The 18,034-nt window shown below is 37.4% G+C and overlaps 1 protein-coding gene across 7 annotated transcripts in view; it reads left to right on the top strand.

Annotated features, from left to right (window-relative positions):
• The first annotated feature begins 2,773 nt into the window (after positions 1–2,773).
• ODAD2 (outer dynein arm docking complex subunit 2) overlaps positions 2,774–18,034 on the top strand; it is a 194,785-nt gene continuing 179,524 nt past the window's right edge. For 4 of the 7 annotated variants that reach the window (XM_050804488.1, XM_050804489.1, XM_050804487.1 and 1 more), the window contains exons 1-6: positions 2,788–3,036; positions 10,433–10,590; positions 12,798–12,990; positions 13,694–13,800; positions 14,002–14,138; positions 16,397–16,513. In XM_050804488.1, coding sequence (XP_050660445.1) covers positions 2,813–3,036; positions 10,433–10,590; positions 12,798–12,990; positions 13,694–13,800; positions 14,002–14,138; positions 16,397–16,513 — 936 coding nt within the window. In that variant the 5' untranslated portion in view covers positions 2,788–2,812. Of the gene's footprint in view, positions 3,037–10,432; positions 10,591–12,797; positions 12,991–13,693; positions 13,801–14,001; positions 14,139–14,687; positions 15,060–16,065; positions 16,151–16,396; positions 16,514–18,034 lie in introns of those variants that run through there. The other 3 variants (XM_050804486.1, XM_050804491.1, XM_050804493.1) reach the window with 3 other exon arrangements.

The following is an 18,034-nucleotide window of genomic DNA, read 5'->3' as shown; positions in this document are numbered from 1 at the left end:
AGTTTATGTAAACACGTAACCAAAACTTTTTTCCTTTTAATCTTTAAGCTTACTTTCTTTACTTCAAAGGTATGTGCTGTGTATTTACATGGATTCATTTTAACTATGGTTCTTAAGCCAAAAGAGCTTGGCAATGGGTAGAAACTGGGGAGCAACTGGTCTTGATTTTAAAATCTTAGTTTTGAGTTATACTGACCATTTTTGAACACCATTTATTTATTTATTTTCTAATAACATTGAACTTGCCTTCTGGATTGTCATAGGCCACCCTAAGTTTTCTTAAGCTGACCAACCTTCTTGAATAAAACTTGTGTACTGCTACGGTTCACTAGACTTGGAAATGCGATTTGAATAGATTCAAATGTTCCATTTCTGTCAAAATTTATCTTGACGAAAATAACGATTTTGCATTTCTTAATTCTGTGCTAAGGATCCTTCAAGAAGTTGCTGTATGATATGTTGACTACCATAGCGTTACATAATCTATTTAATTGCACATTTTTTCTTTAAAAATGTGCAAGAAGCAATCTTTATAAGATTACCAAAACAAATGTTATGCTTGAGATTAAAGACAGACAGAACTGTTCACCTAAGTCTTTCTGTGTAAGATAAAGCTATTTGCATTTATTTCACACTATTTTACACTGACTTGCACTTATTTTATGCAACAATGGGAAACTCAAGAGTCTCACACATACACATCAGAACATATTTATGTGTTTAAATCTAAAGCATTTCTCATCGGTTAGCAGTTGAAACAAAATGCTGGAATACTAAAACAAATGCCCAGAACAAATTCGTACACTAACTTCTATGCTTTATTTCATGAACACTTTGGTATATATGTCTGGATCAGTTGTTCTCAACCCTATCTGATCCAGTACTTGGTTTTTAAAACAAATATGTTGTAATGCTGCTTTGCTATCCTGAAATCAAGATTGTAGATTATAATCTTACATATTGAATATAGTTTTAAATAGTGGTAGCATGCTAACTATAAAATGAAAGAAAATAATTGTAAGACAATACCGGCATGTAAACACTCAAGTACCACTACACTAGAATATATAAGGAAGTAGTCAGATGTCCACATCTGACTTACACAGAATGACTGAACACAGCAGCCCCAAATGCAGACTGATACAGACATGCCATGCAACTTAAATTTCTCAAATAACATTGCCATCAATGGTGTCATTTTCCAAAATGCTGAGCTCTTGGTAAAATTCCATGTAAAACAAAGTATGTACAACCTTCCTTTCATTTACGATAGCTACAATTCTGGAAAATTCAGGGTGTATTAAAACTGTGACAAAATACTCCGCAAGTTTTGCAAAGTGCAGAAAAATTCTAGGCTTAGGTAGTGCTTATGTGAAATTTTTCACTTACCAGATGCCTGGAGGTTACAGCAGAATTCTTCCTTTTGCGGTACTGTCTTGCACAGAAGGATATTTTACATTGTCTGTCCTCAACACTAAAGGCCGATAATGCCCCCTTTCCTATCATGTTGATAACTACACATCTCTATAATATTTCTATACTGTTTATCAGCAGGAAGTACTGTCCTGTTGCGATCCAATGATCTCCTGTGATTGAATTTAATAGATAGTTCTAAGATTTAATACAGTATAGAATGTAAAATCTCCAAGTCCAATCTTTGTACTTTAAGCCTTTGTAGTAATGATGGGAGAAAAAAGCTAATTTTATTCTATATTTAACTGTATAACCATTCTTCTAATATTCTGGAAGAAAGATTTTATCAGTAAGTGTTATTACAAATGAGAAAAGAGACAAGTAGAGATTATCTGCCATAAAAGCCTTCAATGTTCATTATGAAGTCAGAACTTGCTTTCTAACTTGGCTTTTATTTAATGTTACAGATATTGTTACTTTTTAAAAGATCTTCTTTTACAGACTAATTTCTATTTAGCCAATGTGAAATTTGTCTCACTTGAATTTGTTTTAAATTTTACTGCTAGACTCTTCCGATAACTAATTCAGATAAAAAGTCTGAAAGACTTTCACTTATTCCTACATCTCTCACATTAACTCTTAAGAAGGTTGTGAATTACAGTAAAATGTCATTCTGGGCAGGATATACAGGCAGGTAAAATAGTATTTGGATTGTCCAGATATTCTGGTAATAGGATCAATGTGTCCTATATCAATTTTCAGAAAAAAATTATATTTCACAATACTGTTCTTATTCTATTTCTTTTTTAACTCAGAAGGCACTTGGGGAACCTGGAGTTATTAGAATCATGTTCTTCAGTCATCATTGTGATGATGCAGATATTATCACTATAAGAAAGTCGGGGTAACAGTATTCAGTTTAATAGTGTAATTCTAAACAGTGTATGTCCTGGCTCAAAGGAGTGTTTGTCCCTGAAACTGCTGGCTCCCAACAGAGCTGTGAACAAAAGCCCTTAATACTAACCTCTTCCACTTCTTTGTTTTACACTCTTGGAGTTTTCTGTTTGGGTTTTATGCCTATCTGTTTGAATCCTCTCTCTTAGGCCCCAGGGAAATTAGAAAGAAGTTATTAATTTCAGGGCAAATACTGGAAATTTCTTAAATACTAGTCAGTTTTACCTAGTGCTGGTTTACTACTTCATTGAACTAAAGAGCAATTAGATAATTTTGAAAAATCAGTCTTTGAAGATTAATAAGCAGAATGTGGGGTGGGGAGTACTAGTTTAAAGTCTTGAGAATGAAAAATGTTCCAAGGAAAAGGTGGATGCTCTTGTCTCTTTCTCTTTCTACTCTGATGTAGTGCCTGTGCTAAGCTCAGGTCTGAGCACTGGCGGATCCCATGGGTGTGGCTCTGACAAAATCGACGCAGTGGACTGCTGCTGGGCATGGAACTGGAACCCTCGAAATCACACCTCTAAATGAAGCGATATTGAAAGAAATTATTATGTTTGTGGAGAGTTTTATCTATAAACATCCTCAAGAGGCGAAATTTGTTTTTGCGGAACCACTTGAGTGGAACACAAGTTTGGAGCCCTCAGCATTTGAATCAGGTTATGTTGTCAGGTAAGCCAGTTACATGCTTCTAGGATTTGATATCTTCGTTGTACATATGTTTATCAGTTGGTTCTAGGTATGGGGGTAAGTCACCTAACCTCTCTGAACCTCACAAGCCCTCTAAACCAGGGATTGTGAACCAGAGACACACAACTGAAGTCTGAGGATGTTCAGCTTGGCCAAAACATTCTCTTTCTAAGTTTTAAATTTAAGTTTTTAAATTAAACCCAATTTTAATTTTTGTGGGTAAATTTCTTTGGACAAGGTATCCATTATCCAAGTCACTACACTGCCAACACTTATTGCTACTTTATGCCTCGCCTTTCCACCCATATGTGGATGTGTGTATATATATATGTTAGAGATGGGGTCTTGCTATGTTGCCCAGGGTGGTCTCAAATTCCTGGCCTCAAGTGATCCTCCTGCCTCAGCTTTCTAAAATGCTAGGATTACAGGCATGAGCCACCACCCCAGGTCATCCATATTCTTCTGAATTTTATTTCTATAAATATATGGGATACTTCCGTATTACCTGCCAGATGCCAGGAGCCATTGGTTTTGTGGCCTCTGATGTAGATGATATCTCTTCTGGTATTTAAATTGATCAATTCCTGGGATAGAAGCAGGAGGCGGCGGGGAGGAGTGATGAATAATGAATTTTGATTTTGCTCAATATAAGGGAGATAATTCTTAAGACTGTTGTCCTCAGATGAGAGCCTTTCAAATCTGAGATGAAAAAAAATAATTTACTTCTGTCTCAAACAGTGAACTCTCCATTTATCTCATTCAAACATGGCTAAAAAATACCTACACACACACAAAAAATGCATAAATTTTGTGAACAAATTAAATATAATTGTATAAGAATGTATTATTTCATTAAGCATAATTATACAATAAGCAAGCTAACACACACACACACACACACACACACACACACACACACACATATTTTTGCCAGTCGCAGTTTGTTTTGCACTTTAGGCATTCTATTTTCTACCGCCTTGTTCTTCTTTGGTTTGGATATGAACTTTTAAAGTCCGATCGTATGAAAAACAGTTCCGTAGAAAGCCAAAGCTTCCTCTAGATGCCTTTTCCCTTTTCTCCCTTTGGGATTATTTGTGAGAATAAATTCAGAATCTCATTTTTAGAACTGCAGCAAAACCATTCTTAAACTGCATTTCCAGAGCTGTTTAATTCTTCTATTGGTCGGCCTTCTCTCTGAGTTGTTTGAAGTCATATTTATTTATTTATTTTTTCTGGAGATGGAGTCTCGCTCTTTTGCCCAGGCTGAAGTGCAGTGGTGCAGTGTCGGCTCACTGCAACTCCCGCCTCTCAGATTCAAGCGGTTCTCCTGCCTCAGCCTCCTAAGTAGCTGGGAATATAGGTGCCTGCCACCACGCCTGGCTAATTTTTTGTATTTTAGTAGAGATGGGGTTTCACTGTGTTGCCCAGGCTGGTCTTGAGCTCCTGAGCTCAGGCAACCCGCCTGCCTTAGCCTCCCAAAGCGTTAGAATTACAGGTGTGAACCACCAAGCCTGGCCTGAAATCTTATTTTTTTTTAACAGTGCATTTTATTTCTAACTGTGTCAGTGGTAACTTTCTCCAGAAGTGCTTGTTATTTCTGTATTGTTCAGCTTTTTTCCTAACTTTTGAAATATGGTCTTCTATGTAAAACAAATGTAAAACATATTAACTACTTGGCTGATCACATGGCTCACACCTGTAATCCCAACACTTTGAGAGGCCAAGGTGGGCAGATCACCAGAGATCAGGAGTTCAAGATCAGATGGCCAACGTGGTGAAATCCCGTCTCTACTGAAAAGACAAAAATTAGCTGGGCATGGTGGCACATTCCTGTAATCCCAGCTACTAGGGAGGCTGAGGCAGGAGAATTGCTTGAATCTGGGAGGTGGAGGTTGCAGTGAGCCGAGATTGCGCCACAGAACTCCAGCCCGGGCGACAGAGAGAAACTCCATCTCAAAAAATAATTAATTATTTTGTTTTTAATAAAAATGCATTTAAAGCAGATGACAGAAAAGAATATCATGATTGTAATTGCTTTGCCTCTGTATAAATTTTGTGCTCCAAGCACAAACATGACCACATCTGACCCCTGGTTAGGTTGGCTGTGACACATACCACTCAAATCTATCACTATTTCCCCTCTATTCTTGTTTAGATTCTTTTTGCTTTGTTTCCATTCTTATATCTCAGCACACAATTGTGTATGTATTTATTTAAGACAGGGTCTGGCTCTGTTGCCCAGGCTGGACTGCAGTGGTGTGATCATAGCTCACTGCAGCTCAAACTCCGGGGCTCAATGGATCCTCCCACCTCAGCCCCTCAAGCAGCTAGGATTATAGGAACATAATACCATGCCTGGTCAATTTTTCTAATTATTTGTAGAGACGGGATCTCACCATGTTGCTCTGACCAGTCTTGTACTTTTGGCCTCAAGGGATCCTTCTACCTTCGCCCCCTGAATTGCTGGTATTTCAGACCTGAGCTGCTGTGTCCAGCTCTGCATGCAGTCTTTATGCACAGTGTTCCCTCCTGAGAAGGACATTTTTACATTTTGAAACAATTACCCCTTGATTTTTATACTTCTGTCACGTTTACTGTGCAACTTTTCCTTGGGCTAATTTCTCAATCCATTCTTTTTGTGTCTGACCGTTATTGATGATATCTTTGATGTTGGAAGAGTAGAGGGAGGTATTGCCATTGTATCTGAAGGAAGCTGTGCTTGCCTGGCTCTGATGAAAACCAAGATCGCCTTGAAGATAGCAAAGGGTGCAGCTGAGATTTTGGTCATAATGGACAATATCAGATGCTTTAACATGAGGATCTTGACTATACCCTTTGGTCTACTCCCCAAACCAAAGAAAGTTCAGTAACCTGTAGCCACTCGGTGTTTGCTACAACAACAAGTGATGTCAACCAGAAATATTCTCAATTGCCCAAAGAATTTATTATCAAAACAGTCCCCATGATGTCATTCATTGCCCTTTGGACCAAGCACACTCTTTTGACTTCTCTGCTGTTAGTACACTATTTATACATTTATTGAAAGTGGGGAAGCTACTTTCCTTCCAGACAGGACTCAGGTCTGGGCATCTGTGTGTAAGACGAAGATTATCCTGAAGGATTTGAGCTTGGAGTCTCCGGATGTGTTTCTACCAAATAGGAATGTCCTTGGATCTTTTAAAGTAAAGGTGGATGGCTCTCCTTGTGGGTAGACCTCTCAGGCCTCCTGTTCCAAAACAAGTTAAGTTTTATCTACACTGGAATTCTGCCAAAGTAGATAAATTACCCCTTTTGTGTTGGTCTCTGCAGACATTGATGGGAATATAGTTATATTTGTGGCCTTAGTTCTCATTTGATGTTGCACACTCCAAATGCACTGTGGGCAACAGTCAATAAAAGTTTGATCACCCTTTTTCTGATTAGGCTAATGAGCATCTGATACTGAAACTGATATTTTAGTCACACACTGGAAAGCTTTTATGTTTCATCAACCACCTTCTGTCCTTTTGTACAGATTGTTATTGATTGAATAGATGGGCATAGCCCTGTTCATGTTACATGATTGTCTTTTCCTTAGAATCATTCCAATGTTTTCACCCTGTTTTAACATTTGTCATCATCTCTCCACGTTCCCTCTTGGGGTGGGGGCTGGGGATCAAATAGCTCTACTTTCATTTCATGGAAATCGTAGGTCTCTTTGTATTATCATTTGCAATTGCTTTTGTTTTTGTCAGACAGGATGAAATTAATAATCTTCCTAAAACACCTGAGAATGAAGCCTAAATATGCTGTAAACTAAGAACAAATGACGCCACTCAATGGCAATACCATCTGTGGTGCATAGAACTGAGGCACTTTGATTCATTTGAATGTAGCTTGGGAAATTTATAAATTGGATAAGTGCTCAGAATCACGTAGTGAAAATGTTGTGACCTGATTTTTTTTCCTTCTCTGGTAGAACTACAGTATGATTTTGAATCAAATGTGCTATAATATTATCATATTGTAGTTTTAAATCTCACTCCGCTGCATCTCAGTGATATATATGCATTGAGATAAAAATATGTTCTGGTAGGAGTTGGGACAGGAAGTCAGATCGCCTGAGTAATAGCTCTCTTCCCCGCAAGAATGCACAATTCACACACAATTCATACGTTTCTGGACCTTAGCTTTGTGATCAATGTCATGAAAGGCTGAATTTACATGATCTCTAAGGTTACACTCAACTTATAAAATAATATTGTTTTATGAGACAGTAATTATTGAATTTTGGTAAAATTTCTAAGTCACAGTAGTAGGGTCAGTGGCCATAAGTGGCTCTTTATTTTTTGTCTCTGAGAACTGCTAGTTTCTTAGCTATAGCCTTATTTTCTATATTACTATTTACACATACGTTTATTAAGTAATAAGACACTAAATGAGGCCAGGTGTTGTGGCCCACGCCAGTAATCCCAGCACTTTGGGAGGTGGCGACAGAAGGATGAGTCGAATGCAGGAGTCCAAGGCTAGCCTGGGCAACATAGCAAGACCCTGTCTCTAAAAAATAAATAATAAATAAATAAACAGACCAATAAATAAATAAACAGCCAGATGTGGTGGTGTGTGGCTGTAGTCCCATCAACTTGGGAGGCTGAGAGAGAAGGATCCCTTGAGCCCAGGAATTTGAGGCTGCAGGGAGCTATGATTGTGCCACTGCACTCCAGCCTGGGTGACAGAGCAAGATCTTGTCTCTTAAAAAAAAAGGACACTAAACTCGATACTGGGGATTAAAGAAAAAAGACATTTTTCTGCTTTCTTGCTTTAGAGTATAAACAGAATTTTTAGCACCCTTCCATGGCTCTGGTTTAAAAATGTCTCCATCAGGTCCTTGGAGTTTTTGATAGCTCATTCTTCCTGATGTTCACAAGGTGGGTGGAGCATTTTTCTTTCCAAGAGCTCATTCTTCAGGTGTTAGAAACTGTGAGCCTAAAAACTGAAGCTTCCTCTTCAAAATCTTGTCGATAGCTGGTGTTTTTTATTTTTTAAATCTATTTTTATTTTATTTTTTGAGATGGAGTCTCACTCTGTCACTCAGGTTGCAGTGCAGTGGTGTGATGTTGGCTCACTGCAACCTCCGCCTCCCGGGCTCAAGTGATCCTCCCACCTCAGCCTCCCAAGTAGCTGGGACCACAAGCACGTGCTACCATGCCTGGTCAATGTAGCTGGCATTTTATTTCTTACTTCTCTGTTAAGTTACAGGCTTCAACTGGTAGGAGCAATGAAAAATGTCACCCGTACCCTTTGCTTTCTCACCAGGAGTTTCACTCTCTCTAGTTAAGTAGCTTGGTATCTTTGGCATTCAGTCAGCCTATTACTTAGCCCTCTCACCATCCACTTAGTGTAACTGGCCAGCCCTTGATGTGAGTAACTTTTAGGTAACAGGCCTTTAAGAAATCTCTTCAGTCCTAAGGACATTATTCCAGAAGCTTAATTTTAGAGAAAATATACATTTTGTCAACAATGCATGTCATTGCCAAGTCTAGAAATATTTTATTCATTCATTTATTCCACAGATGTTTACCAAATGTCTTCTATGTGCAGTTCCTATATGAAGTGCTGGAGATAGGGGCAGTCCCTATCTGCACCCAGCAGAATCAGACTCATCAAGTCCTTCTGTGAGCCCTCTTCTGCTGCTGTAACACATTGCCACAAATCTAATGGCTTAACACACACAAATGTATTTTCTGATAGTTCTAGAGGTCAGAAGTCTAAAATGAATCTGCAGGGCTAAAATCAAGGTATCAGCAGGGTTGCATTCCTTCTGGAGGCTTAAGGAGAATTTATTCTTTGCTTTTCCAGCTTCTAGAGGCCCCTGTGTTCCTTGGCTCATGACTCATAGCTCATGGCTCCTTGGCTCATGGCTCCTTGGCTCGAGGCCCCACATCACTCTGACCACTGCTTCCATCAGCATATCCGTGTCACTGCCTCTGTCCCTCCTGTCTTCCTCTTATAAGAACCCTGGTGATTATGTTTGGCTCCTTCCAGATACCCAGAATAGTCTCCCCATCTCAGGATCCTTGACTTAATTTCTATGCAAAGTCCCTTTTGCCATGTAAGGTGACATGTTCATAGGTTTTGGGGATTTGGATATGAACATTATTCTGTCTCCCTTAGTTCCTATCCTCTTGTTTTTATTCTAGTGAGATCGTCAGTAATAAGTAATCTGGGTCGGTCAGATTTACTTTTTCTGATGAACTAGCAACATTTTATATCTATGTATCTACATTGCAATTCAAAATATGTTAGATTAGGCCAGGTGTGGTGGCTCACACCTGTAATCCCAGTACTCTGGGAGGCTGAGGTGTGTGGATCCCTTGAGCTCAGGAATTCAAGACCAGCCTGGCCAACATGGTGTAACCCTGCGTCTACTAAAAATACAAAAATTAGCGAGGCATAGTGGCGCACACCTCTAGTTCCAGCTACTTGGAGGCTGAGGTGGGAGGATTGCTTGAGCTCCGGAGGCAGAGGTTGCAGTGACCCGAGATCATGCCACTGCACTCCAACCTGGGTAACAGAGCGATACTGTGTCTAAAAAAAAAAAAAAAAAAAGGCTAGATCAGGTGTTAATCAGGTGTTAAGGTGTCAGGAGTTTCATCAGAGATAGCCTCCTGTAATACAAAACCTAGACAGTTTAGTTAATGTTGTAAGTCGTAGAAATCTATAGAAATCACTTCCATGAAAACATCTTAATTTTTTTTTAAATGCCAACCTGAAAAAAAATCATTAAAATGGATAGAAGCACAAAGCTAAGAGACTCAATAACTTTTGATCAGGAAGAGTCCATTGAGAAAAACTGCCTATTATCCCAAGGCAAACCAAATAAAGGAGTTTAGCGTGGGAAGGGAATTCACAGAGAGGATCTAGTTTGCCTTGAATTTGCTTTTTTTTTTTCATAGCTTTTTTATTCATAAACACAGTGTAGCCAAGAAAACTTCTAACCACGAATTACTGTGGTGTAAAAATTTTATAAATAAAATAACATTAGAAATCCCCAAAGCATGAATGGTTTTGCAGAACCAATGATTTTTAAAAGGATGACAGAAATCAACACATTTTAGAAAACAAAAACTGTGACTATTTGAGTTCAATTGTGAATTCAAGAAATTGCTAAAAATATATATATTCCTTGGTTATATCCTATTGGTCACTAGGGTTGCTGGTAAGTTTGAGGATTTTAGTGGAAGAAAGTGGGAAAATAGATGAGCTACTAACCAGATGTATTTATATTTTCTGTATTTTATAATGAGATATAGGAATAATCTGTCTACATGTCTTAAATTTAACTTCTACTGGCCTCCAGGTAGCATGAAGCTTTCAATTTTTTTATTTTTATTTTTAGTGAAACAACAGTCAAATCAGAAGAAGTTGATAAAAATGGACAGCCTTTGCTATTTCTCTCTGTACCACAAATTAAAATTAGGAGCTTTGGGCAGCTGTCACGCTTGTTACTTATTGCCAAAACTGCGAAGTTGAAGGAAGCGCAAGCATGTGTTGAAGGTGATCTTAATGCTCCAGTCTGTGATTTGAACTTTTAGAAATAATCTTGCTGGGGAAGTGGGGAAAGGATGGGAGGATCATTTGTTAGAGTCTCTTGAAAAAAATTCTATAATCTACAAGGTAAAAAGTCAAATGTACAACTTCATGAAAATGTTATTAATTTTCCTTGGCTGCAATATTATGCTCCTATCAAATTTCTGCTTTAGAATGAAAGGCCTGTTACCTTACCACTGGTAAGTTTCTAAGTTTCCAGGTTTCTGATTTTAGCATGTGGTTTGAAAGAGAACCTTCTCAGCTTCTGGAAAGCACAGGGGGCTGTAGCCTGTTAGGTCAACGTCAGGAGAGAAGACAGATGACAAGGGCCGGCCTCTGAATCCACTCTCTCTCAACCTACTGCCAAGGAATAGATTGAATGATTACAATCTATTTCCTTTCAAATGAACGTAGGCTCTTTCTTTAGCAGAGACAGCCTTTAATAATCTCCCTTTCCACTTTTCTCAGCCATATTCTGCTGTGGGCTTCACAGCCTTCTGTGAATAGTTACAATTATTCAAATCTGTGACAAATATTTTTCTTCTTCTTAAAGATATGTGATGTTTGCACTATCGTCTAATCATCTAACATGCAAAAAATGAATGTGGTTGCCTGCTATAATTGTGTTGTAAATGTTTCTTATGAGTAGAAATATCTAATAATAGGTGATAATGTATGTGTTTTGCTTTATTGGAATTCTGTGACCAATGGGTTTCTGGCACAAGGTATTTGAATTCTGCCCATTTCTGTGTGAGATGGGAAGAGGGTCTTTTAAAAATTTTATTTTATTTTTAATATGCCAACCTCAGGATGGCAACCTCTTTTTAATGCCTTGACTATTACTCCTTATTAGGTGAGGGTATCATGTCTTGAAGAGTAAAGCTGAATTCAAGAAAGTAGTTAATAGATGAAGGATTGTTCATTCAATTCAACTTAATTGGTAGACATAATACATAGATTTCTATATAGCTAAATACTTATCCATTAGCTAAATACTTATCACTTGCTGCATTTTGCCATTTCTGCAAGAATTTTGGTATAACCCTTAGTTTCATGTCCAAGTTGCATGGTACATGGCAATTTGGTAGTCAGGTTTATGCCATTCCTCAGAATCCACCTGCTCTGCCTTTTCATAAATCTCTGTGTGATGACAGTCATAAGGTTGTTAAGTTGAGATGCTCAATAAATGATTGATTCCTTGGTCTCCTTTTCGTTGCTCGTCTCCCCCAGTGAAGTTTTTTTCTCAGCCCCAAGTCTGTGGAATATCCCATGACCACACTGGAAGGTTAATGCCTTCACTGTACTTTTCTTCATTTCTTTTAAGTTAAGCTTTCTGAATTAGTCTCACAGGCCTTCCTCTCCACTCCCATCTCAATGCATATATACTTTCATCTTTCTCAAATTTCTCCATTCTAAACAAGGGTTTTCCCCTTTCTCCTTCATTTTCAACCATATTGGTTTTTAACATTAATCAAATTCTGTTTTCAGCATCTCTAGGTTCAATTTTCACATCTTTATCAGCCTTGATCATGAATTAGTATTTGTTTTTCACTATAATTTTAATATATATATAATTGCATTATACATACATATATGGCTAGATGTGTTTTTCAGCTGTAAGATCACATGGCATTACAAATATTAAGCAGTTTGAATAGGTGCAAAAGAGTGCTAGGGGGTCTGTAGCCTTAGGAAAGCATGCTATTTTGGAAAGAAAGCCTTTATAAATACCCAACCCTGCTACACACACACATACACACGTGCCCGTATAGTTCTAGTGATGATTCTTTTAAGGAGATCACTATTTCTCTATCTTCAAATAAATTCTGAATATATTAATTGAATGTACATTCTGAACAATGCCCCACAGCCAATTAAAAAAGAAACAAAGAATGACTGTCTTGGTCTTTGTGCTATTAGGGAGATATACAGATGATATTACAATAGAAACTAGAGCATCTCATGAGATAGAAGAAAGTTCCTAAAAGCAATGGAATCTCAGACGTAGAGATGAATTCTAATTGGGTGGTTTAGAAAAAGCTTAATGAAAGAAACACATTTAAATGGACTTTGAAGGATTTATTAGTCTTAATGTTTCTTGTGCTAGAAGACAAGAGGATAATTTTTATTTGTCTTCCTTTTTTTTTTTTTTTTTTTTTTTTTTTTTTTGGCAGCTAACAGAGACCCCATAGTAAAAATCCTGGGCTCCGATTATAATACAATGAAAGAAGACTCAATTGCATTAAATATTCTTGGTAAAATTACCAGAGATGATGATCCTGAAAGTGAAATTAAGATGAAGATTGCTATGCTGCTTAAGCAATTGGATCTGCACCTCCTCAATCATTCTCTAAAACATATTTCCTTGTGAGTCTTTTTCAAAAAGGAACCTCTATCGTATTGAGCAAAGATTGCACCACTGAACTCCAGCCTGGGTGACAGAGCAAGACTGTCTCTCAAAATAGATAGATAGATAAATAATAAAATATTAAAATTAAAAAATTAAAAAGGAAGCTTTAACAATTACGAAGCTGCTTTCAGAGTTTTAGAAAAAAAGACACAAAAAATAAAGCATGGAAGTTATTGCTATGGATTTAACTTTACATTTTATTGGAACAAACAATTTTCTTGGGATTCATTTATTCCAGTTCTAAAAATTAACATTGCTAAAACATTCTGGTGAGGTTTCATGCAATTCTGAAGACATTAGGTGGCCTTGTTATTTTCAAAGGCTCTCAAGACTAGTGCACAAATTATTAAATTATAATGCAGATATCATGTAGAGTTTGTATAGTCCAAAGCATGTTCATTTTCTAATATTTTTAGTATTAGAATATTATCAGCATGAAATAAAGTGAATATTTAATGGAGTATGTTTAATGTTGCATTAAACATGAATCACTGATTACTTGATGTGTTGACAGTGCTGTTATAAAATTATGGCATGGCTAAAATTAACTGCAATTTTAATTACAAAAAAGATATTTCTCTTGATACAATGAAATGTGTTCATGTGTTTCCTAGATTCTGTTTAAAGTATTTAAGCTGACATTTTAAACATTTATTTCAGAGAAATAAGTTTAAATCCCGTGGCGGTGAAGAAGGATATAGAACTGCTCAAACATTTCTCAGGAAAAGGAGACCCAACAGTCTTGGAATCTATTGAATATACCTCAGGTTTGATGTTTTCTGAGGCTCATTTTATGTTATTTACATTTTCATAATTACATTTGCAAAATGCTTTCAATGTCTACAATACAAGAGAAGGTTTAAGAAGGGGAAAGCTTAAAATTTCCACAATATTTATTTTGTGGAAGCCCACACTTTTTACCAAACTCTAGGTTAAAGAACTGTTAATTGCTTGACGATTGGTTTCAGATTATGAATTTTCAAATGGATGTCGAGCCCCACCGTGGAGACAAACTCACGGGGAAATTTGTTATGTGCTGGTGAAACCTCACGATGGTGAGACTCTGTGCATTACTTGCAGTGCAGGAGGAGTATTTTTAAATGGTGTAAGTACATTTTTAAAAACGTAACTAAAACCAGTGGACTTTGGTTTTTAGCTGTAGATGTCTCAAGGGTGTGTCCCAATGACCACAGAGAATGAATTACCGTTCTGTAGGATAGAAGCAGATTCCTTTGATATATGCTTGCTGGGCAAATCCAAAACAGCTTCAGAATAAGCTCTCTTATTCTCCACTGCAGGTCATTAAGCCAATCTGATAAGAAATGGGCTTCAAAGTGACCCATTCCACTTTATAAATGTCTTTAACATAATCACTTCACTGATTTGTTACACAGCAACCAAAGGATAGAAAGGTCAAAAAAAGAACACTGAGATAATACAGATGTCCTAACTGCAGCTGGCATCCTAAGAGTTGTGCATTACTCTTAGGGACAAAGGGAAAGAGAGGGGCTTATCTAAATGTAGAAGGTTGGAGACAGTGCCCCGTGAAGCTGGGACCCAGACCTCTGGGGCGGGTCCACTTCCAGGCTGTGCTGGTCCCCACAGAGTTCAGACCATCTCCATGAGGCAGGGCTGCAGATCTCTGGAGAGTGGGCACTGCCCAGTTAATGCTTGTACCTCGGGAAGAGGATCCTTGTAGAGCTGGCAGAGCTGGGACCCGGACCTGTGAAAGTGGAGCACTAGATGGCTGATAGTGGTATTTCCTAGGGGGTGTGGTGAGCCTGTTTCTGGGACTGTGAAAAATAAACAAACCTGGAAACTGGAACCAACTGTTGCTACTGGAAGCAACTGCCACTGCGTGGAAGGAAGGGCCGTTGCTGGGGTGACTCTAACAGGGCCAGTGGGCCAACAGGAAGCAGCAGGTCCCTCCTCCCTCTCCCAGCCTTTCAGTCTTCCTTTAGCTGATTCTAATGACGGAGCCTAACCTAGCCTGGCAAAGGAGAAATACGACATTGCAGATTCCCGCGTGAGTAGCACAAAGTAGAGGCTGGGTGACTGGGCTTTGAGCTGAGTGATAAACAGCACACAGTGTTCTGGATTAAAACACTTTTAGTCTCATCCCTATTCACAGAACCAGCTGGAAGGAGCTTAGCTTTCACCTCTGCAACATCCTGCCCTCGGTATCTTCAACGTAAATTTGGAACTCAGAAACAAAATTCTATAATGAGGACCCAAGTCCTTAATGGGGACCCAGCCACCACAGGGGACTGCCTGGAGGGTTGTTACGTGTTGGCTTGGGTTGGTACCAAAATGCTGGAGCCTCTTTTCTGATTACCTGTAATCATCTTTCTGACATGCCTTTTGGTGCTTTTCTTATTAGCATGACACTGAGCTCATTTCTACAAGGAGGAAGTAGACAAATAAGATTTTGCTTTGGTTTGTCATGGTATTTTAGAAAAACGAAATCTCTAATTAGGAATAAAGGGACAAAAGAAGGAATGATTTTCTATGACCGTCTGGAGGGGGGCAGGGAGTCTTTATTTCCATCAAAGGTTATTATTGATCTACATACATATAACTTATTTGGCATGGAGATATCTAAGTACCCTTTAAGTTTTAAAAAAGTGAAAGATGAGGACGATAAAACTACTCAATAATTACAACAAAATTTAAAACACACTAGTCATATGTATAGAAATGCTTTTGTGTACAGTTATATATAACACACTGCAGTTATATGTATTTATATACATACAGTTATGTGATGTGTATGTACATATGTATATATTCTGTTATGAAAGAACAATAGAAGTAGGGAAGAAAAGGAAAATATGGAAAGGAAAGAGACAAGAAGAGAAAGAGACACATGGATGTGTGGACAGATTGTTACGTAGACATCTAGAAAATAAGCCTATAGCAACCATGCCACAGAAGAACAGAGTGTGACAAGCAGAAACATAGGCTTTTCCATGGTTAAATTCTAACCTTGAAGACTTTTATGACATCGTCAACTAAGGCTCGTGAGGTCATAATGCATTTTCAGAGTAGAGGAGAGCGGAGAGAAGGAAGCTCTCACTTCTCTGCTGAATAGCAGAGTGCCTTACATGTATATAGGAGGTACTCAGTAAAGCCTTACTGAATGATTGAACAATTGAATGAAGGAAGGAATGAGTGAATGAATGGAAAAATAGATAACATTAAATTAAGGGGAAAGGATTTTGCCTATACATTTCATGTATGAAGACTACCATATAGATCCTTTAGAGATGAAAACAATACGTGTGCTTAGCTTGTGATGTATTGATTAGGATCTTATCATTGTTCTTATGTTAATCGTAGAACGAAACTTGTTTTTTCCCAAAGGGCAAAACAGATGATGAAGGGGACGTTAATTATGAGAGAAAAAGTTCAATTTATAAAGACCTTGTCACATTTTTAAGAGAAAAATCACCAAAATTTTCAGAAAATATGTCTAAACAGGTAAGTTTTATGGTTTCTTTTGAGCTTTCATAGCATTATGTTACTAAACTCCAACTTTCTATGGTACAAGGAAAACAGTAACTTTGCCTATTTTTGGACACTGTTTTGTGTTTTTTTTTTTACAATATAACATAACATAAAAATATCGTAAATGTAGTATCATTGTTCAGAGTTCAGTGCCATTAATTACATTCACAATGTTGTACAAATATCACTATTGTCAATTTCCAAGTCTTTTTCATCTCTCCAACTTAAACTCTACACCCATTAAGCAGTAATTCCCCATTCCTTCTTCCCTGACTTCCTGGTTAACTCTGATCTGCTATTTCTATCAGGTTGCTTATTTTAGATATTTATTGTCACTGGAATGATATAATATTTGTCCTTTTGTGTCTGGCTTCTTTCACTTAGCATAGTGTTTTCAAGGCTTATCCATGCTATAGCATGTATGATAATTTCATTCTTTTATGGTAGAATAATATTTTGTTTAGGTATAGACCACATTTGGTTTATGCATTCATCCATTGATGGACATTTGGGTTGTTTCCACCTTTCAGGTATGGTGAATAATGCTGCTATGAATATTGGTGTACGGGTATCTGTTGAGTACCTATTTTCAATTCTTTTGGATCTTTTCCTAAAAGTGGAATTTCTGGGTCATATGGCAATTCTGTATTTAACTTTTGGAGGAACTGCCAACGTGTTTTCCACGGGGCCACACCAATTTCATTCTCACCAGCATTATCCAAACATTCCACTTTCTTCACATCGTTGTTAACACTTCTTATTTTCTAGGTTGTTGTTTAATTACAAACATCATATATTTACAAATATAATTACAAATATAATTTACAAACATAATTACAAATAGTCAGTGTCATTAGGAATTTGATTTGCATTTCCATAACGATAAGTGATGTCGACCATATTTTCATGTATTTGTTGGTTATTTGTATATCTTCTTTGAAGAAATGTCTGCTTGAGTCCTTAGCTTATATTTTAAGTTGAATCTTTTTGTTGTTGTAGTTTTTGTATATACCCGGTATTAACCCTTTATCAGATACAAGGTTTGCAAATTTTTTTCTCTTGTTATGCAGGTTGCCCTTTAACTTTCTTGATAGTGTCCTTTGATGCAGAAACATTTTTACTTTTGATGAAGCCTAATTTACCTATTTTTTCTTATGTTGCCTGTGCTTTTGAAGTCATATTTAAGAAATCATTGCCAAATCCAAGGTCATGAAAAATTTGCCCCTGTTTTTCCTCTAAGGATTGTATAGTTTTAGCTCTTAAATTTAGGCCCTTGATCTCTTTTGAGTTGATTTGTGTCCATTTGGAGACTAATGAAATTTAGGTTCCAATTTCATTCTTTTGCATGTGGATATTCAGTTTTCCCAACACTATTCATTGAAGAGACTGTTCTTTCTCCTTTGGGTAGAATTCTTGTTGAAAATCAATTGATCATAGATGGAAGAGTTTACTTGGGGACTTTTAATTCTATTCCATTGGTCTATATGTCTTTCT

Source organism: Macaca thibetana, chromosome 9 (genome assembly GCF_024542745.1).
Source record: "Macaca thibetana thibetana isolate TM-01 chromosome 9, ASM2454274v1, whole genome shotgun sequence".
Classification (NCBI taxonomy): Eukaryota; Metazoa; Chordata; class Mammalia; order Primates; family Cercopithecidae; genus Macaca; species Macaca thibetana.
Note: the sequence above shows the minus strand (reverse complement) of the source record. Positions and strands in the feature narration are given on the sequence as shown.